Here is a 19141-nt window from a genome sequence, read left to right as displayed (position 1 = left end):
TTATATAAACTACAGTTGACAGATGTGCTGTATATTGTTTCTGCTTGTTAAGCTGCTGTTTAAAAAAGAATATTCCGGGTTCAGTTCAAGTTCAGATCGATCGACAGCATTCGTTCCTCATTTGCTTTTAAAAAAAAAAAAAAAAAAAAAGCACAAATGTGTGTTCCAGTGAGACACTTACAATGGAAGTCAATGGGGTCAATTTCTGGAGACAGAAATGTGATGCTTATAATTTTATAAAAGCACTTACATTAATTCTGCTGTTAAAACTCATGTATTATTTGAGCTGTAAAGTTGATTAAATCGTTGTTTTAGGCTTTACGGTGTTATGTCGCCATGGCAACGAAGTTGTAAAATTGTCTATATCTTTCCACAGATGTGGTTAGTAAGTGATTTTATGACAGTAAAATCATGTTAACACACATATTGTTTATGTCTTGTGTCTATAACTTTGAAACAGTGAGTATTTTAATGTTTACAGATTGACCCCATTGACTTCCATTGTAAGTGTCTCACTGGAACACACATTTGTGCTTTTATTAAAGAAAAGGAGGAACGAGTCAAAATTAATTTTTGTGGTAATCAACATAATGACACAAATGCTGTCGATTGAGCTTAACGTGAATTGAACCCGGAAAGTCCATTTCAGTAACACTTTACAGTAAGGTTGTATTTGCTAACATCAGTTAACTATATCTGTTAACTAACAATGAACAATACTTTTACAGCAGTTATTAATGTTCGTTTAAGTTTATAAATTAACATCAACTAAGATTCAACCTTATTAATAAATTTAACTTTGTCGTAAAATGTTTCCAGATTTCTCTCTGGACTGTAATGTTTGGATTACACAGACAGACAGACTGAAAGATTCTTTCTTTCTTCTGCAGATCCGACTCTGTGGTCATCGGATCACGTGCGTCAGTGGCTGGAGTGGGCCGTGAAGGAATACAGTCTGCCGCAGGTTGAAGTGTCGCTGTTTCACAGTGTGGATGGGAAGGAGCTCTGTAAGATGACCAAAGACGACGTCCAGCGTCTCACCAGCAGTTACACGGCTGATATTCTGCTGTCACACCTGCAGTACCTGCGAGAGAGTGAGTGACACGCCGCAAACACGCTTCAACATCCATGACGCTGCGCTGCTGTGATGCTCCGTTTCCTGCATGTGACCGTCGTATGACAGAGCACAATCAAACTCATCCCTCACTCTCTTCTGCCTCATTGTCTTCCTTTTAACAATTAATTTCACATGTTTCTCTCTCTGATTACTGCATCCTGAACTGAAGAAAATGTGCATCATTTTCAATAACACTTCATAACACCATATAAATCAGCCCTATAATCTACTCCATATGAATAACTGCCACATACTCCATCAACCTTTTATGCCAGATTAATATGACTCATTTGACATCATTAATATATATTCATATTTCAGAAGACTGATTGTAGTTTGCTGATATTATCTCAATTACTGTAAGAACAAGAATCGGTTTTCAGATCTTTGATATGGGAAAATCACAACACAAGTTTCTTAAAGTAATAGTTCACGTAAAAAGGAAAATTCTCTCATCATTTACTCACCCTCATGCCGTTACAGATGTGTATGACTTTGAATCAAGTGAATGGCGACCAGAACTTTGAAGCTCCAAAATGCACATAAAGGCAGCATAAAAGTAATCCATAAAACTCCAGTGGTTTAATCCATGTCTTCAGAAGAGATCCAATCGGATTTGGGTTAGAACAGACCAAAATATAACGCCTTTTTCACTGTACATCTTGCCATTGCAGTCTCTAGGAAATCATGAATCATGATTTCAAGCTCAATTACACTTTCTATCACTTCTGAAGACATGGATTAAACCACTGGAATCGTATGGATTACTTTTATGCTGCCTTTAGTATATTTCTCCTTTTTTTCATCTGTTATGTCTTATTTTTAATTTTTATGTCACTATATGTATATATGTTTAAATGTATATGTTTGTATGTATGTATATACAGTACGGTTGCATTTGCACTGGAAACTTCTGTCACCATGACAAATTCCTTGTGTGTGTAAGCATAGTTGGAAATAAAGATCATTCTGATTCTGATTCTTTATGTGCTTTTTGGAGCTTCAAAGTTCTGGTCACCATTCACTTGCATTATATGGATCTACAGAGCTGAAATATTCTTCTAAAAATCTTCATTTGTGTTCTGTAGAAGAAAGAAAGTCACACATCTGGGATGACATGAGGGTGAATAAATTAGACAGTTTTTATTTTTGGGTGAACTGTCCCTTTAAGAGGAGAGAAAGAGACGTGACAGTCCACACATCTCCTCAAACACTCAGTGTTCTTCCCTCCATTCACTCATAAAACACACACTTTTGTTCTGTGATTTTATCACACACACACACACACACACACACACACACACACACACATACACAGTAACTGAATTTATTTAGGGAGAGAAACAGTGTGTAAATTTGTTTTGTACAGAACTGAGTGTGTGCTCCATCTGTCTGTCTGTCTGTCATCATCATCATCATGTGACTGGGTGTTTTCAGTGGTTTGATTTGATTTGTATTTGTCATGTTTCTCAGCTCCGCTCCCTCACTTGACTTCAGATGATGTTGACAAAGCCTTGCAAAACTCCCCACGGTTAATGCATGCTCGCAACACAGGTAAGCAGCACTGCGGCCCCGCCCCTGACCCCATCCACACTATGCCCCGCCCACAGCTTACATGCCTGTTCAGTCACTATTAGACGGTGTGAAGTTGAAGCACACTCACACACACACACACGCACACACACACACACATACACACACACGCACACACACTCACACGCACATGCACACACACAACATGCACACGCACACACACGCACGTGCACACGCACTCACACACACACGTGCACACGCACTCACACACACACGCATATGCACACACACATGCACACACACACGCACACACACATGCACACACACACGCACACACACACACACATACACACACACGCACACACTCACACACTCACACGCACATGCACACACACAACACACACACACATGCACGTGCACACGCACTCACACACACACGCACATGCATGCACACATGTGCACACACACACACATACAAACACACACACGCACACACACACACTTAACAGTTTGCAGTCTGTGTGTTTGCATGCCGAGCTCTCGTGCTTGTGCTGACTGATGCTGAATGTGATGAAATGTTATTACACTGTTATAATGATGTCAATGTACTGCATTATTGTGTTTCTGTTTATGTGTTTTCAGGAGGAGCCAGCTTTATTTTCCCAAATGCTCCCGTCTATCCTCCAGATGCCCCCAGAGGTCCCATCAGAGCGGGTCAGTCAACAAATATCAATGTCAGACAGTCAAAGGTTAAAAGGTCACTAGAGGGTTGGGTTTATTATATACTGTATATGTTTATGTAGAGAGGGGCCAAAAGTCTGAGACCACTTTAGAAAATGCCATTTTTTCTTTTTACTAATTACCTTATTATCATAAGAATTTGAGTGAATAGTTGAATTGGAAAAAAGAACATGAATTTGACGATGTCTTACTGTTTGTTATTTTAATCACAGCATGCACATGAAGAAATCCTGATGATCGTGTTCTCCAGCATGATTAGAGAATGTTCCAAAGAGCATCTTGTGTGCTTCAATCTGACCGTCTGCACAAAGACATCACATGATCAATGAAGCTTATTTACTTATATTTGATTAATTACCAAAAAATAGTGCAGAATCTAAATTATTTCTTCATTTTACATCAAAACTTTTTGTTTTAAGGTTTTCAAAATCCTAACATTTTTTCCAGGTTTTGATGACAAAAAAAATGTGATTTTATATATACTGTATATATATACTGTGGCGGGATGAGCAAGAGACTGACACAGTGGGTGTGGCGTCAAGCCTCGGAGAGGCATTTATTGGAAACAATAATAAACGTAAAAATGTCCAAAAGGGGTAATAAAGTGTCCAAGGGGAAATAGTGTTCATAATAAAAGGGGGAATCTGGCATCCTCGCGGTGAACGGGGCTCCGTGAAAGGGGCAGGGTAGTGTCCATAGGAAAGCCCAGGCATGGGCTGGATCAGTCGGTCGTTCATTCACCGCTGACTAAACGAGGCTTATTAATTATGCACCTCTTCTCGCTCTCCCGCCCAACTCCCATCATGAGCCTGGCTGAAGTGCGGCCCTAATAGGCGGGGCGACGATGATGAGCAGGAGGGACGGATCATTCTGCCACATCTCCCCCACCCAAGCGTCACCCGTTGGAACCTCCTCCCACGCTCACATCCAATCATGGAATCCAGAGCCGGAAGTGCACACTCTTTAGCCGCCCACACGGGAATGCTACTTCCTCAACCAGGCCCTACGGTCGGAGTGGACGTTAGGGGGATGCCACTCCAGGCCAACTCCTCCTCTCACTCGCACCCAGGTGGGAACAGAGAAAAAACACGAATTAATATGACAGCCTCAGCCAGCCACAGGGTAAATTCTTATTAAGTGCCACTTACCCTTTGCTGCAGCTGGGAGGCCGTCCTCGTGTTCTCTACATCCCACTCCAGGCTTTCCATCGAACCAGCGAATGAGAGGAAGAGTGACGTAACTGTTGGTGCCCAACTGTGCCGTCCTTGCCCACAAAAGTGCCCGCATTCTCCACCACTGTGGCAGGGTGAGCAAGAAACAGACACAGTGGGTGTGGCGTCAAGCCTCGGAGACTCATTACAACGTCCGGGGGTCTGAAGAACATGTCCGGCAGCGCGTCCACTCGTCCGATCCCTCCCAGCTCTGGTCCTGGGCGTGCGAGGATGCCAGTGTGTGCACACATGGAGATTTGAAGCCGGCTCCCCAAGAAGAGGTGCACACTGCGGTTTAAAGACAGCGGTGATGAAGCATTATTCCCATCATGTGTGCTTCATTCACCGCTGACTAAACGAGGCTTATTAATTATGCACCTCTTCTCGCTCTCCCGCCCAACTCCCGTCATGAGCCTGGCTGAAGGGCGGCCCTAATAGGCAGGGCGACGATGATGAGCAGGAGGGGTGAGAGTGTGTGTGTGTGTGTGTGTGTGTGTGTGTTTAGGGGTAGGGTTAGGGTTAGGGGATAGAATCTAGAGTTCATACAGTATAAAAATCATTATGTCTATGGAGAGTCTATGTGTGAGTGTATGTGTCTCTTTGTGTGTGTGAGAGTGTGTGTGTGTGTGTGTGTGTGTGTGTGTGTGTGTTTGTGTCTACGTGTGTGTTAGTCAAGTCATTTTTATTTGTGTAGCGGTCTGCACAATACACATAATTTCAAAGCAGCGTTACAGAGAATCATACAGTAGTGTGTGTAATATAATAAATGCTATAACGTCCCGAGTGAACAGCTTCATTGATTAACCTGCCTTAATGTTTGATGCTTTCATATGGTAAACACAGTGAACAATGAGCTATTCCACTGTTGCTCTGTCTGTGTTTTATAAAGTAACAATAACACACACACTGACCCCCTCTAGTGTACACTCAATGTACTGCACATGACATGATATTTATTGTGTTCCAGATGTGAGTTATGACGTGGGCAGACGTGCTGTGTGGCCTCAGACTGGATCTGCTTCTAAAGGTGTGAGAAACTTCACTGTCTGTCTCACATCACACACTTTAAATACAGGCTCACATGCTGTATATGTACAGTACGTGACCGTTACATCATGTTCTGTGTCTTTGTTAGTTTCTCAGAGTTCAACCACCATCATGACTAAAACTGAGGATCAGAGAATTCATTTAGGTGAGAGAACTCAAACATTTGCTTCAATGAGTCCCCTGTTCACTGTGTAAAGCACTTTGAGTGTAGTGTCAGAAAAGCACTATATAAATGTAACATTCATTCATTCATTACAGTTAAACCTGCAGCAGTACTGACTGTCTGTTGTGTGTTTGTTGTGTGTCTGTAGATCCGTACCAGATTTTGGGGCCGACCAGCAGCAGACTGGCAAATCCAGGTAAGAGTTCAACCTGCTCTAAAGTCTGTCTAATGTGTGTGATTGATGTGTATCTCTGTTGAAGATGGGAACCGGTTCTCATTCAAAACTGACTCCAGCTTTTAAAGAATAATGGAACTGAATGATTTTCATGATATTCATTTCTGTTAATGATACTTCCATCAGTGTGAACTCAGTAATGAGTGAGTGATGTTTACTGTGTTTCTGTGTGACTTCAGGTTCAGGTCAGATCCAGCTGTGGCAGTTTCTCTTGGAGCTTTTGTCCGACAGCTCAAACTCATCCTGCATCACCTGGGAGGGAACCAACGGTGAGTTTAAGATGACCGACCCGGACGAGGTGGCGCGGCGCTGGGGAGAGAGGAAGAGCAAACCCAACATGAACTACGACAAACTGAGTCGTGCTCTCCGCTACTACTATGACAAAAACATCATGACCAAAGTCCACGGCAAACGCTATGCATACAAGTTTGACTTCCACGGCATCGCTCAGGCCCTGCAGCCGCATCCGCCTGAGTCGTCCATGTACAAATACCCCACGGATCTGTCGTACATGAGCGCATACCACTCGCACCCGCAGAAGATGAACTTCGTGTCACCGCACCCTCAGCCGCTGCCCGTCACCTCGTCCAGTTTCTTCGCCGCTGCGAGTCCATACTGGAACTCGCCCGCAGCGGGCATCTACCCCAGCCCGCGCCACCCGCCCGCTCACATGCCCTCACACCTGGGTTCCTACTACTAAACATCTGCATGAGTGAGAAACATCTCCAGACGTCCAAGCAGAAACTAAACAAGGAACTTACAGGCGCTTACCGGATTTCAAACAGGAGAATCTGCATCGACGAAGCTCATCGTGAAGGAGTGTCATATCTGTTATCTGTGCCGGATAAAACTGAAGAAATATTTTAAATGGGGGCTGAGAACCGTCACAGATCTGGTGAAGAACGAAATGAGAATGTGAAAGTGTTGCTCTTTTGAAACCCAGTGAGCTGCATTCTAAGGCATCATCCTAACGGAAATTAAATCTCATAAGTCATATTTATTTATTTAGCACTCTTTGCAATACACATCATTTCAATGCATTTTTACAGAAGTTATGCTTTAATGTCCTTAAGCCCTCAGTGAACAAGGGAAAGGTGATTGCGGCAATAAATAACTCCAGAAGATGTTAGTGGAGTGAAAAACCGTTGAGAGGAACCAGATTCAGCTTGGGGAGCGCACGGCACACAGAAAATTACTTTAGTTAAGTCTCGTGCATGGTTGAACATACGCACTACAACTGCTTTGTAATACACTGTAAAACAATCCTCTTAAATTCACTGTAAAATTACAGTGATCATGGGCCGGTTGCATAAAACTGTTTTAGACTAGTCTTACAAGTTTTGGTCTTAACTTTTTCAGTCAGTTGCATAAAAATGAAGATTGGTCTAATATAAAACCAGAATGTAAAACAGACTTTGTAGAAGAAATTGACTTCTATGAAGGTGACAAAGTTTTTTAATTGTATTATTATTTTGGTTAAAATCACTAAATTTGTTCATTACAATCAATATTGAAGCATTGCATTCTTCTAATAAGCAAATATTTTCAGCGAAGGAAAACTGTGTTGAGTGCCCACTGTCTGACATTTTAAGCCGTTCGGTGCAATGCAAAATAGACTGTCTTACTAAAGACGGCTGTGAACTTGTTTTATGAAACAGGCTTTCTCTGGCGTTTTTAGTTAGTCAGACTAATTGTTATACGCAGTCTTAAGTTAATGGCTATGTTTATGCAACTGGCCTCATGTTTCAGGCATTACGGGATGTCATTTTGGTGCCTGTATATTTAACAGTTCACTACCGTGTAAGTCATTACATGATAAAATGTAAATATACCAACCTACTGGAACTACAAAAATCTACTTTGCATTTTTAAATGTATTGTTAAGCACTGTAGTAACACAGGTGGGCCACATGATGACTTAAATTTCATCAAGAGAAACTCCAGCGGCAATGACCAATAAATATGTATAAAGAGTGCACAAAACAGCATCAGGGTAACACACGTGTCATTGAAATAATGTAATAACAACATACTGATAATTGAAACATAAAGCACCCCAATGTACATAACCGATATCAGAAATTAAGAAACATAAATATTTCAATTAAATATAATCAAATGTGATGTGTCATGCAGGGACCACTGGAAACGGCTAATTGTTGTTTTTCACTGTAATTTTTAACAATAGTTTACTGTTAAAAACATGTATTGTCTTGTTAAGCATATGGCCCTATTTTAAGAGCGTTAGTGTTAAGCGCAGCACTATACTATAAGTCATAAGTGTAAAGTCAATGGGCATGAAATTCTGGTATTTTTGTGCAAGCATGCGCTAAATCGAGGTGCAAGTGGGTTTGGGGAAACTGAGCGTGCAACGTGCAAATGGGCTGGATTAAGTGCAATTTAATTCTGAAGTTTTTCTTCGGTTATTATTGCACCGTCTTCATCCTATTATATAGTCCATTCTCTCAAACACCAGCGGTATAAACAAACACAGCACATTTATAAGAAGTTGGTAGTGTAAACGGACTGTATGCAATGAATTAGAAGAACAGAAAATGATGTTCGTTTGTGCATTAACTGCGTTGATGATTGTCGTGCATATTTCACAGTGACACACTCCTTTTATCTGCGTGGAAAATGTGCTTCTCATCAGAATTTGAATGTACACTCCCACCCATGCCCACTTGTGCTTTGTGCTGGCATTGGATAAGACGTTGCGCACGGTCATTGTGTGTAGCACTGCGCTTTGCACGCTCAAGAAAATAGAGCCCATAATATACATTTTCACCATTAACTATATGGTAAATCATACTTTTTAATTATGACTTTTTAATTATCTCTAAAATATTATATATATATTTTTTATATTTTACTGTAAAATTACATGCATTGATTTGTTTCAAAATATAGAATGTTTCACTTTACATAGTTCGTTAACCATACCATGTAAGTTAACCAAATAACAGTTAATAATTTTTTGACAGATTTTACACTTTAGCACATTCAACACCAGACGCATGCACAGAGAACAGACACAGACGTGGACTGTCCGTGTGAAGCCCAGTTTTACTAGACAGTCTGCGCAACAGTGCTGATGACCAAATTTGCTATATGTGCATTGTGCGCAAAACCTTAAGGACAAAGTATGCTTCAGGTGTGCACGTTGCGGAATGCTCGGCGCACAGTATGTGTGACGCAAATTGTGTCATCTGCACAGCCTCGCCGCCTAGAGTTTCTTGACTCGCGCACGCGGTCTTCGGCTGTGCCTCATCTGCACATGTGCTGACCATTGACTGTTCTAAAAGAGTGTCACAAAGCAGTGTAGTGCGCATGCGTCAAACACATTCCTATTCGTTTGTGGTCAGAAAAGTATACTCACAAAGCAACGAGGTCGACCAGGTGCCAGCCGATCCGGAACACGCAAAAACAAAGTATACCTGGGCCTTTAGCCTTTAAAATACTGCCTCTGTAGGCAGCTCACTAGGTTTTGAAAAAGAGCAAATTTGTGTAAAAAGGGCTATTCATTACAAAAATGTAGATGCATGATCAGTTACTTATTAATCTATATGTTTTATGCATTAAACTACCTTATTTTAATAACAGACATATCAAAGAAAGTTTAGAAGGTGAGACCTGTGAGACAGTGTGAGACAGACAGGTCAGAGGAGCAGACAGACAGGTGAATGAGATGATGAGGTGAGACAGGATGAATGAGAGAGGAACTGAAGTATGTGATCATGAAGAATTATTGAGTTGGTAGTAAGTTGTATTTATCAGTATTATGCAGTTTATATGGCATTAGAGATCGTTCTGAGGATACTTGTCGAAAATGACACATCTTTGAAACTGGAATATGAAACTTGGAATTTGACTCTGTAAAATGTTTTTCAATGACCTCAAACATTTAAAGACAGAGGTGGATTTTTATAAATCGGTGCCTTACAGAAAACAGCTCCTCACACAGCTGGAGAGATTTACCAAAGAATACCAATATGTATTATTATGTATTATTATTAATATTATTATTATGTTCTGAGTCGCAAACGCTGTGCGTTTGTTAGATTGGAGTATACAATTCAGTGTTATATATTCTTTTTATATAATAGTTATATAACTTATGCATTTAAACACTACGAGTTGATCTCAGCCAGCCAAAGAAATTTTATCATAGATTTAGAGAAATAACAGAGAAATGAACCAACGTGTCAAAACAGTCATATGTTTGTGGCCTTTGAATGAAACTCAGTATTATCCGTTGTTTACAGTGAAAGCACATGTGCTCAAACGTGTGTGTTTGTATAAATCTGGACTGGCGCAGCACACTCATGTCTCTGTTCTACTGAATCCAGATCAGATCAGAGAACGCCATGATGCTCTTGAGATTGTTGACAAAGGGAAGAAATCATATACTTAGATCAATTATATGGTTTTCTACTGAATAATTTTAATAAACTATTTTCAAAAACATGTTCTTCTGGCTTTGAGTAAAGCAACACCCTCATTGTCTATTGTTCTGTTCATAAACACTGACGAGCGACTGTTTGTTGTCCCAACACACACACACACACACACATTATTGTATCATAAAGGACTGAGCGTGCTCAAAGTGTGTCTCTGTGTTGCCACAACACAGTCGTGAACTAAAAGATCATTTGAGATGGCAATGTAGCTTTCTCTGTCCAGTCAGTTAGATTTGAAAGACAAACACGCATGCAAATCACTTATTTATTCAAGGAGAAATAAAATATTGTATCTGAAATTCTGAAATATTAAATTAATTGAAATACACAAGGGGAGAAACAGCCCCCCAAAAATGGAATTATACATGATTTCCTGACAGTGACATTGTTTGTGTCATCTCTAAATTAAAGTCCACATGAAACCGCATTGACAACCCATTTTACTTCCATAATGTGACATATTTCTGAGTGAAACTGGATATTTTTTTTCTCCCCAGTTTGGAATGCCCAATTCCCAATGCGCTCTAAGTCCTCGTGGTGGTGTAGTGACTCGCCTCAATCCGGGTGGCGGAGGATGAATCTCAGTTGCCTCCGCGTCAGAGACCGTCAATCCGTGCATCTTATCACGTGGCTTGTTGAGCGCGTTACCACGGAGACCTAGCGCGTGTGGAGGCTTCACACTATTCTCTGCAGCATCCACGCACAACTCACCACATGCCCCACCGAGAGCGAGAACCACATTATAGTGACCACGAGGAGGTTACCCCATGTGACTCTACCCTCCCTAGCAACCGGGACAATTTGGTTGCTTAGGAGACCTGGCTGGAGTCACTCAGCACGCCCTGGATTCAAACTCATGACTCCAGGTGTGATAGTCAGCGGAAATAGGATATTTAACAGAAAAAGAGGACTTGATTTTATCCAACATACATGATTGGGGCATGTAAAGTGCTGTCTATATGATGGGCTCAACAGTACCCGTCCACTTTTTCAGCCATTTTGGTTCCGGAACTATTTTTCCATTCATTTTTTTCATAGTGATATCATAAAATCAGAGCTGTAAGCTGTGAAGTAAACCAGCCAGCTCCGAGGTGAATCACAAAATTACAAACTTTGATTTGAAGCAAAAAAGTATTTGAAAATTAGACAAAAAGACAAAAGATACAAAACTGTGAACTACAAACGCATGAACCATTGCGAATGACGTAACCAAATTAAAAATGATGGAAAAGTATAAAACTATTGATTTAAAGTTGTTGATTCTAAGTATAGAAACAATATGTTTAAAGTAAATAGCAAAATATTCAGATGTATGCAAATATATCAGTAGTTTGAGAGTAGGGAGAGCGACTCGATTGTGTCATTCGCAGGGCATCATGGGAGTAGGTGGAGCTAAATGAGCTCTTTTGATGTGATACGGTCAGCAAGGAAGCCCCACCCACTCGTGGGGGACAGCAGAGCTGGCTGTGCTTAAATTACTGTCATGTTAATGTTACACATTTTAAAAATAATTAATAACACAAATACTATTAAAATAGAGGATATCTACGTGGACTGAGAATATTCCATTGATTAACAACCTCAGAGCTCATGGTAGGTCTGTCTTTAAATGTTTATACATTATTGTTAATAATAAATTCACCTATGGAGAAAATGAATGAGATTTTTACTTCTGGCTCCAGACTGTTGCGCTCTATAAGTAGCATTGGAGACATCAGCGGAAAAGGAAAGTCGTTTCAGAGGCGGAGCAAGTTATTTCATTTTGATGAAAGATTATAAAGACAATTTTTTCTTTAGAATAACCTACACTGATAACACAAGGCATGCTTATTAAGAGACTACATTGATTTACTTTTGATTTCATGTAAAAATTTAGAGCTTTGGTGCTGTAAATCTGTGGTCCAATTAATGGTGGTCCGTCTTTCATGATCCTGATGTATTCCACAGAAACAGAAGCCAAAGTTCCACACTGAAGGAATCAGATAAAGATACGATCATCTGGCTGCTTACAGTCCAGATGAACGTCCATAATGATTTACACTCGTCAGATAATTTTCCAGCTCATTTTGTGGCTTGTTTTTCAGAGTTCAGTCTGTTGTGAAGCACATTCTTGAACTCGTCTCATCCCTTCACTCCCGTCTGTATTCCTCTTCCAGCTGGAGTTTCTCACTGAAGTTCTGGAACATCGGCAGGTCACTGCAGGGCTGAACTTTATCAAAGAAGTCAAAGTCTGCAGCCAGTTTCCCGCCCGCTGTATTGAAGAGCACGGGTTTGAACTCGTAACCCCACAGGATCTCCTGTGGTACGTAAGACGTACGGCTCTGACAAGTGGCGGCGGTGGACTCCATCGTCCCATTAAGAGTGACCAGCAGCTCAAACTCCCGCGTCAGGAGATTCTCAGCCGTGAGGCCGGCCAGCGGACTTCTGTCGTCCAGAACGTGGTAGAACGTGAGTGGCAGAAGCAGGAACGGACACTCATCACTGGAGTCCAGATGAAAGTCCACGCCGGTCTGGTGGATCAGGGTCTTCTCACCCTCTTGGGTGACATGAGGCGATAGTAGTTTACCCGAGAGCTGACACTGAATCAACAGGCTGTTCCTCATGTTGGCCACTCGCACCATCAAACACAGTTTTCCGTCACGCTTGCAGACCACCGCTGACTGGCTAAACTTAATGGTTCCAGCGCGCTTCTTGGGTCGTGCCAGCTTGGCCAGAAATGCGCCGGTTACGAAGATCTCGGCGAGTCCTGTGATGACCAGCTGGATGACCAGCGTGACAATGGCGAGGGGACACTCCTCTGAGATGTGACGGAACCCATAACCGATGGTGGTTTGAGTCTCCAGAGAGAACAAGTACGCGCCCGTTAGCGTTTCCACGTTCATGACGCATGGTGTGTGATTGGAAGACGGGTCTGCATTGAAATCACCATTCCTCAAACCAATGAGGTAGAAAATTACCCCAAAGACAAACCACGTCATGACAAACGTGGAGGCAAACAGAGTGATCTTATAGCGCCATTTCATGTCCACCACTGTGGTCCAGATGTCGTGCAGGAAGAGCTTCACCATCCCCTCCACGTTATCGATCTTTACGTTATTGTGCCCGTCTTTAGACACGACTCTACGCATGTGAGCACGTTTGTCAGTCATGTTTGTTTTTGATACAACTGATTCTTTCCTGTAAAACAAGAAACACAGAACAAGAGGAAATTAAAGTTTTGAATCAGTGGTGAAAATCATCTTAGTTGCTCAAAGACTTATCATTTTTTAAATAGATCATTTAAAATAGCTCTCACAACAATGTGCTCCAGATTCAGACATCAATCTCTGTCCCATAATTAAATAAAACTTCACAAGCTGCTACCCAACTAACTATTTTTGGTTCCCAGAACTGAGCTTTAATATTTACATTTATGTATTTGGCAGACGCTTTTATCCAAAGCAGCTTACAGTACACTTATTACAGAGACAATTCCCCGGAGCAACCTGGAGTTAAGTGCCTTGCTCAAGGACACAATGATGGTGGCCAGTGGCATAACTACTGGCAGGAGAGATGGAGGCCCAAAAACAGAGGCGGACAGGCCATCGGGAGAACCGGGAAAGTGGTGCTGACAAAGTGGGCCGCGATATGATGAAGAGGATATTTCTATATTTAATCTCGCTGAAATTTCACACATTTTATATGATTTATGGATAATTTTCTCATCTGTTCATTATAATGCATTTAAATGCCATACACTGTGATCTTTATTTCTACATTTAATTAAATGCTGTGCTGCACTAATGTCAGTCTTGTCTATCAACCTTTCTGCAATGTTTATAAAAAAGAATAAAATATAGAATAATGAAAAATATACATTAAAAGTAACAACAACAAAAAATAAAACCTAAAAATGTTTTATGGTTATAAAAAATAGAACCTGAAGAGAACGTTCCTAGAATGTTTGCAATTAGTTCCCAAAAAATAAAAATAACCCTTCGGAACCATATGCTAACGTTAAGGGAAAATTCTGTGTTTGCTGGGCAAAAACATATTTTAAAGGAATATTCTGGGTTCAATACAAGTTCAGCTCAATGGACAGCATTTGTGTCATAATGTTGATTACCACAAAAATGAATTTCGACTCGTTCCTCCTTTTCTTTAAAAAAGCACAAATGTGTGTTCCAGTGAGACACTTACAATGGAAGTCAATGGGGTCAATTTTTGGAGGGTTTAAATGTGACGCTTGTAATTTTAAAAAAGCGCTTACATTAATTCATCTGTTAAAACTCATGTATTATTTGAGCTGTAAAGTTATTTAAATTGTCATTTTTACAGTCATGTTAGGGTTTACGGCGTTACGTCATCATCGAGTAACCCTACTGCTTAAAAAACCAACACACAACCCCACAGTAGTGACAACAACAGACAACAACAGACCAGTGTCTCTCCTACCCTTCCTGTCTAAAACAGTTGTCTGCTTTTCTCTCACAGAGCAACCTACTCAACAGACATCAGTCTGGCTTCAAAAAAGGACACTCAACAGAGACTGCCCTCTTGTCAGTAGCTGAAACCCTGTGACTGGCGAGAGCTAACTCCAAATCATCCGTTCTCATCCTCCTTGATTTGTCTGCTGCCTTTGACACAGTGAACCACAAGATCCTCCTGTCCACCCTCTCTGACCTGGGATGGTTTGAGTCATATCTCACTAGCAGATCATTCAAGGTCTCCTGGAGAAGAGATGTGTCCAAGACACACCAGCTGACCACTGGGGTTCCTCAAGGATCAGTGATTGGACCACTCCTCTTCTCGATGTACACAACATCACTCGGACAGGTCATTGAGGCACATGACTTTTCCTACCACTGCTATGCAGATGATATGCAGCTCTACCTATTGTTCAAGCCTGATGACCCTACTGTCTCAGTTTGTATCTCTGCCTGGCTCTTGGACATTTCGGCCTGGATTAAGGAACGACACCTTCAGCTCAACGCTGCCAAGACAAAACTCCTCGTTATCCCAGCCAACCCATCTGCTGACCACAACCTCACTATTCATCTTGGTTCAACTACACTAACACCAAACAGAACAGCCCGGAACCTGGGAGTGGTGGTAGATGACCATCTTAATTTCACTGCACACATCTCATCAACTGCCCAGTCTTAAAGATTTGTGCTTTACAACATCAGGAAAATCAGACCTTTCCTGTCTGAATATGCTACACAGCTCCTGGTCCAAGCTCTGGTCATTTCAAGACGGGACTACTGTAATGCTCTATTGGCTGGCCTTCCAGCTAACACAATTAAGCCACTGCAGATGGTCCAGAATGCAGCAGCGCGACTGGTCTTCAGTCAGCCATAAAGGGCTCATGTGACCCCACTCTTGATTCACTCCACTGGCTACCTGTTGCTGCCCGCATCAAATTCAAGGCTTTGACTCTGGCATTCAGGACAGCCAATGGAACCGCACCCTCTTACTTCAATTCACTTCTACAGGTCTATGCTCCAACTCGCTCTCTGCAGTCTATGAATGAGTGACGCCTGTTGGTCCCATCGCAAAGAGGCTCAAAGTCTATTTCACGATTGTTCACTTTCTCTGCTCCACTGTGGTGGAATGAGCTTCCAACCTACACACGGTCTGCTGATACCATCTCAACATTCAAGTACCAGCTGAAAACACATCTGTTCCTCGAGCATTTTACCAACCTACACTAATTGCACTTACTACTGCACTTAACCTGCACTTAACCTGCACTTAACCTGTACTTAACCTGTACTTAAATGTACCCAAAAAAATTAAAAATCCTTGTCTGTCTTTCTTCTGTGCTAGCATCTTTACTACTCCAGCCACTGTGAGAATTTGGTAGTCCTATACTGCAGATGTTGTTAAGATTACATCTGCTCTGTGCTGCCTCCATCTCTAGACCCGTTGCAGTTTGCTTACCGCAACAACCGCACCACTGATGATGCCATTGCATCTACAATACACACTGCTCTCTCCCACCTGGAAAAAAAGAACACTTATGTGAGAATGTTGTTTGTAGACTACAGCTCAGCATTCAACACCATAGTGCCCTCCAAGCTAGATGAGAAACTCCGGGCTCTGGGCTTAAACAGCTCGCTGTGTAGCTGGATCCTGGACTTCCTGTCAAGCAGACGCCAGGTGGTTAGAATAGGCAGCAACATCTCCTCATCACTGACCCTCAACACTGGAGCCCCGCAGGGCTGTGTTCTCAGCCCACTCCTGTATTCCCTGTACACACATGACTGTGTGGCAACACACAGCTCCAATGCCATCATTAAGTTTACTGATGACACGACGGTGGTAGGTCTGATCACTGACAATGATGAAACAGCCTACAGAGAGGAGGTGCACACTCTGACACACTGGTGTCAGGAGCACAACCTCTCCCTCAATGTCAGTAAGACAAAGGAGCTTGTGGTGGACTTCAGAAGAAAAGACAAGAGAACACAGTCCCATCACCATCAATGGAGCACCAGTGGAGAGAGTCAGCAGCTTCAAGTTCCTGGGTGTCCACATCACTGAGGAACTCACATGGTCCGTCCACACTGAAGCCGTTGTGAAGAAGGCTCATCAGCGCCTCTTCTTCCTGAGACGGCTGAGGAAGTTTGGAATGAACCGCCACATCCTCACACGGTTCTACACCTGCACTGTAGAGAGCATCCTGACTGGCTGTATCTCCGCCTGGTACGGCAATAGCACCACCCACAACCGCAAAGCACTGCAAAGGGTGGTGCGAACTGCCAGACACATCATCGGAGGTGAGCTTCCCTCCCTCCAGGAAATATATACAAGGCAGTGTGTGAAAAAAGCACAGAGGATCATCAGAGACTCCAGCCACCCGAGCCATGGGCTGTTCTCACTGCTACCATCAGGTAGGCGGTATCGCAGCATCAGGACCCGCACCAGCCGACTCCATGACAGCTTCTTCCCCCAAGCAATCAGACTTCTGAACTCTTGATCTCCCACGATCAAAACACATCAGCACTGCACTTTATTAATCTTATAATCTCACACCGGACTGTCATAAATTATATTCTCTCTTAACAACACACTGGCAACTGACTATCAACTGACAGCCTGAATGTCAATACAGTACAATACAACCTACTGTATATTTTATATATACTATATATACTTTTTTATTGTATAATGTGTATTCTATATTGTGTGTATTGTATACTGTACAGTGCAGGTTATTATTTGTATATTGTGTTGTAATTATTTGTATATTAGACTTTAAATTGTGTTGTGTTAATCTGATGTTTATTGTAAATTGGTATATGTCTCATGACTGTCACGACTGCTATGTTGATCGGAACTGCACCCAAGAATTTCACACACCATTGCACTTGTGTAAATGGCTGTGTGACAATAAAAGTGATTTGATTTTATTTGATTTAAATGACTAAATATTAATGTAAATGGCAACAAAGTTGTATAATTGTCTATAACTTCACACAGATGTGGTTAGTAAGTGATTTAATCACAGTAAAATCATATTAACACACATATTGTTTATGTCTTGTGTCTATACTTTTGAAACAGTGAGTATTTTAATGTTTACAGATTGACCCCATTGACTTCCATTGTAAGTGTCTCACTGGAACACACATTTGTGCTTTTATCTAAAGAAAAGGAGGGACGAGTCAAAAATAATTTTTGTGATAATCAACATTGTGACACAAATGCTGCTGACTGAGATAAATTTGTGCTGAACTGGTATATTCCTTTTAGATCCCCATTAGACAATCTCAGTAAATAAAGTACATGAGCATTAGAAAAATGGTACGATTGTTAAACGCCTTTATTTGTGTTCAGCTAGTTGCACATGGACATCAAATAAAGTTAAAAAAAAAATCAATAAAAAAAAAATCTGGTTTTTGATGTCCAGGTGACTAAAGGCTTTTTAACATTTGTACCAGAAGTACCTTGATATATCTTTAGAAATATATATACAGTATATTTAGAAATATCTTTCTAAATGCAATGACCAGAACCCAACCACAGAGCACCAGAACGAGGACCTTCCAGTGGTGCTCCAAAATGTATTCCTTCAGATAAAGCAGATTTCAGCTAAAAACAGACGATGTCAAACACACACAATTCAGCCACAAAGTTCTTCAGCAGATTCTCTGTATTCTAAGCACTGAAATTTCATCACATCTTCATCTTTAACTCTGATAAACTTTAAAGCATTAGATGTTTCTTACTCTTTTCTTTTGAAACTTTGAGCATTCAAATCTTTGGGTTATCTCTCCTATGTTAATAATCAGTTCTTCAGAGTTGTAAATTAACAGGAGACACTCAAAAGCACCTTCTCATATACATGTAGAGAAATTAATGTATCTGGCTGTAAACTGTGACCTGATATAAAATACAGTAATGGTATGTACTTGCTCTTTTAGGTGTCTGCTGTTCTGTCCGTCTCAGATGTAAAGCTGTTCATGTGTTTTTCTGGTTGTTACCTGTAATCTGAACCCAACCCCCCCCAACCCCGCTGACGAATGTCCTTGTTTCTCTATTGTCCTGCGTGAATGAGCACTAAACATGAGCACAATGATATTGAGGACAGTTAATGAGACTGTGAATAAATGCACCTGAGGAGCTGTTTCACTCACTGACTTTTACTGT

General features: G+C 41.4%; 2 protein-coding genes across 16 annotated transcripts in view; one reads left to right on the top strand and one right to left on the bottom strand.

The window, feature by feature from the left end:
* The window catches only part of LOC127433086 (transcriptional regulator Erg-like), a 68556-nt gene extending 55756 nt beyond the window's left edge, over positions 1–12800 (top strand). For 3 of the 5 annotated variants that reach the window (XM_051684740.1, XM_051684741.1, XM_051684742.1), the window contains 7 exons: positions 891–1094; positions 2591–2671; positions 3293–3364; positions 5570–5629; positions 5738–5794; positions 5961–6008; positions 6227–10514. In XM_051684740.1, coding sequence (XP_051540700.1) covers positions 891–1094; positions 2591–2671; positions 3293–3364; positions 5570–5629; positions 5738–5794; positions 5961–6008; positions 6227–6747 — 1043 coding nt within the window. In that variant the 3' untranslated portion in view covers positions 6748–10514. Of the gene's footprint in view, positions 1–890; positions 1095–2590; positions 2672–3292; positions 3365–5569; positions 5630–5737; positions 5795–5960; positions 6009–6226; positions 10515–12663 lie in introns of those variants that run through there. The other 2 variants (XR_007895830.1, XM_051684743.1) reach the window with 2 other exon arrangements.
* The window catches only part of LOC127433095 (ATP-sensitive inward rectifier potassium channel 15-like), a 344355-nt gene extending 325214 nt beyond the window's left edge, over positions 1–19141 (bottom strand). For 9 of the 11 annotated variants that reach the window (XR_007895834.1, XR_007895835.1, XR_007895838.1 and 6 more), the window contains exon 1: positions 11326–14693. Coding sequence is in view for 2 of the 11 variants with exons in the window: in XM_051684759.1 (XP_051540719.1) it covers positions 12637–13656 (1020 nt within the window). In the remaining 9 variants the exon portion in view is untranslated. Of the gene's footprint in view, positions 1–9746; positions 14694–18720; positions 18857–18903 lie in introns of those variants that run through there. The other 2 variants (XM_051684759.1, XM_051684760.1) reach the window with 2 other exon arrangements.

This window comes from Myxocyprinus asiaticus, chromosome 42, assembly GCF_019703515.2.
Source record: "Myxocyprinus asiaticus isolate MX2 ecotype Aquarium Trade chromosome 42, UBuf_Myxa_2, whole genome shotgun sequence".
Lineage (NCBI taxonomy): Eukaryota > Metazoa > Chordata > Actinopteri > Cypriniformes > Catostomidae > Myxocyprinus > Myxocyprinus asiaticus.
This window is presented reverse-complemented; position numbering and strand designations above follow the sequence as displayed.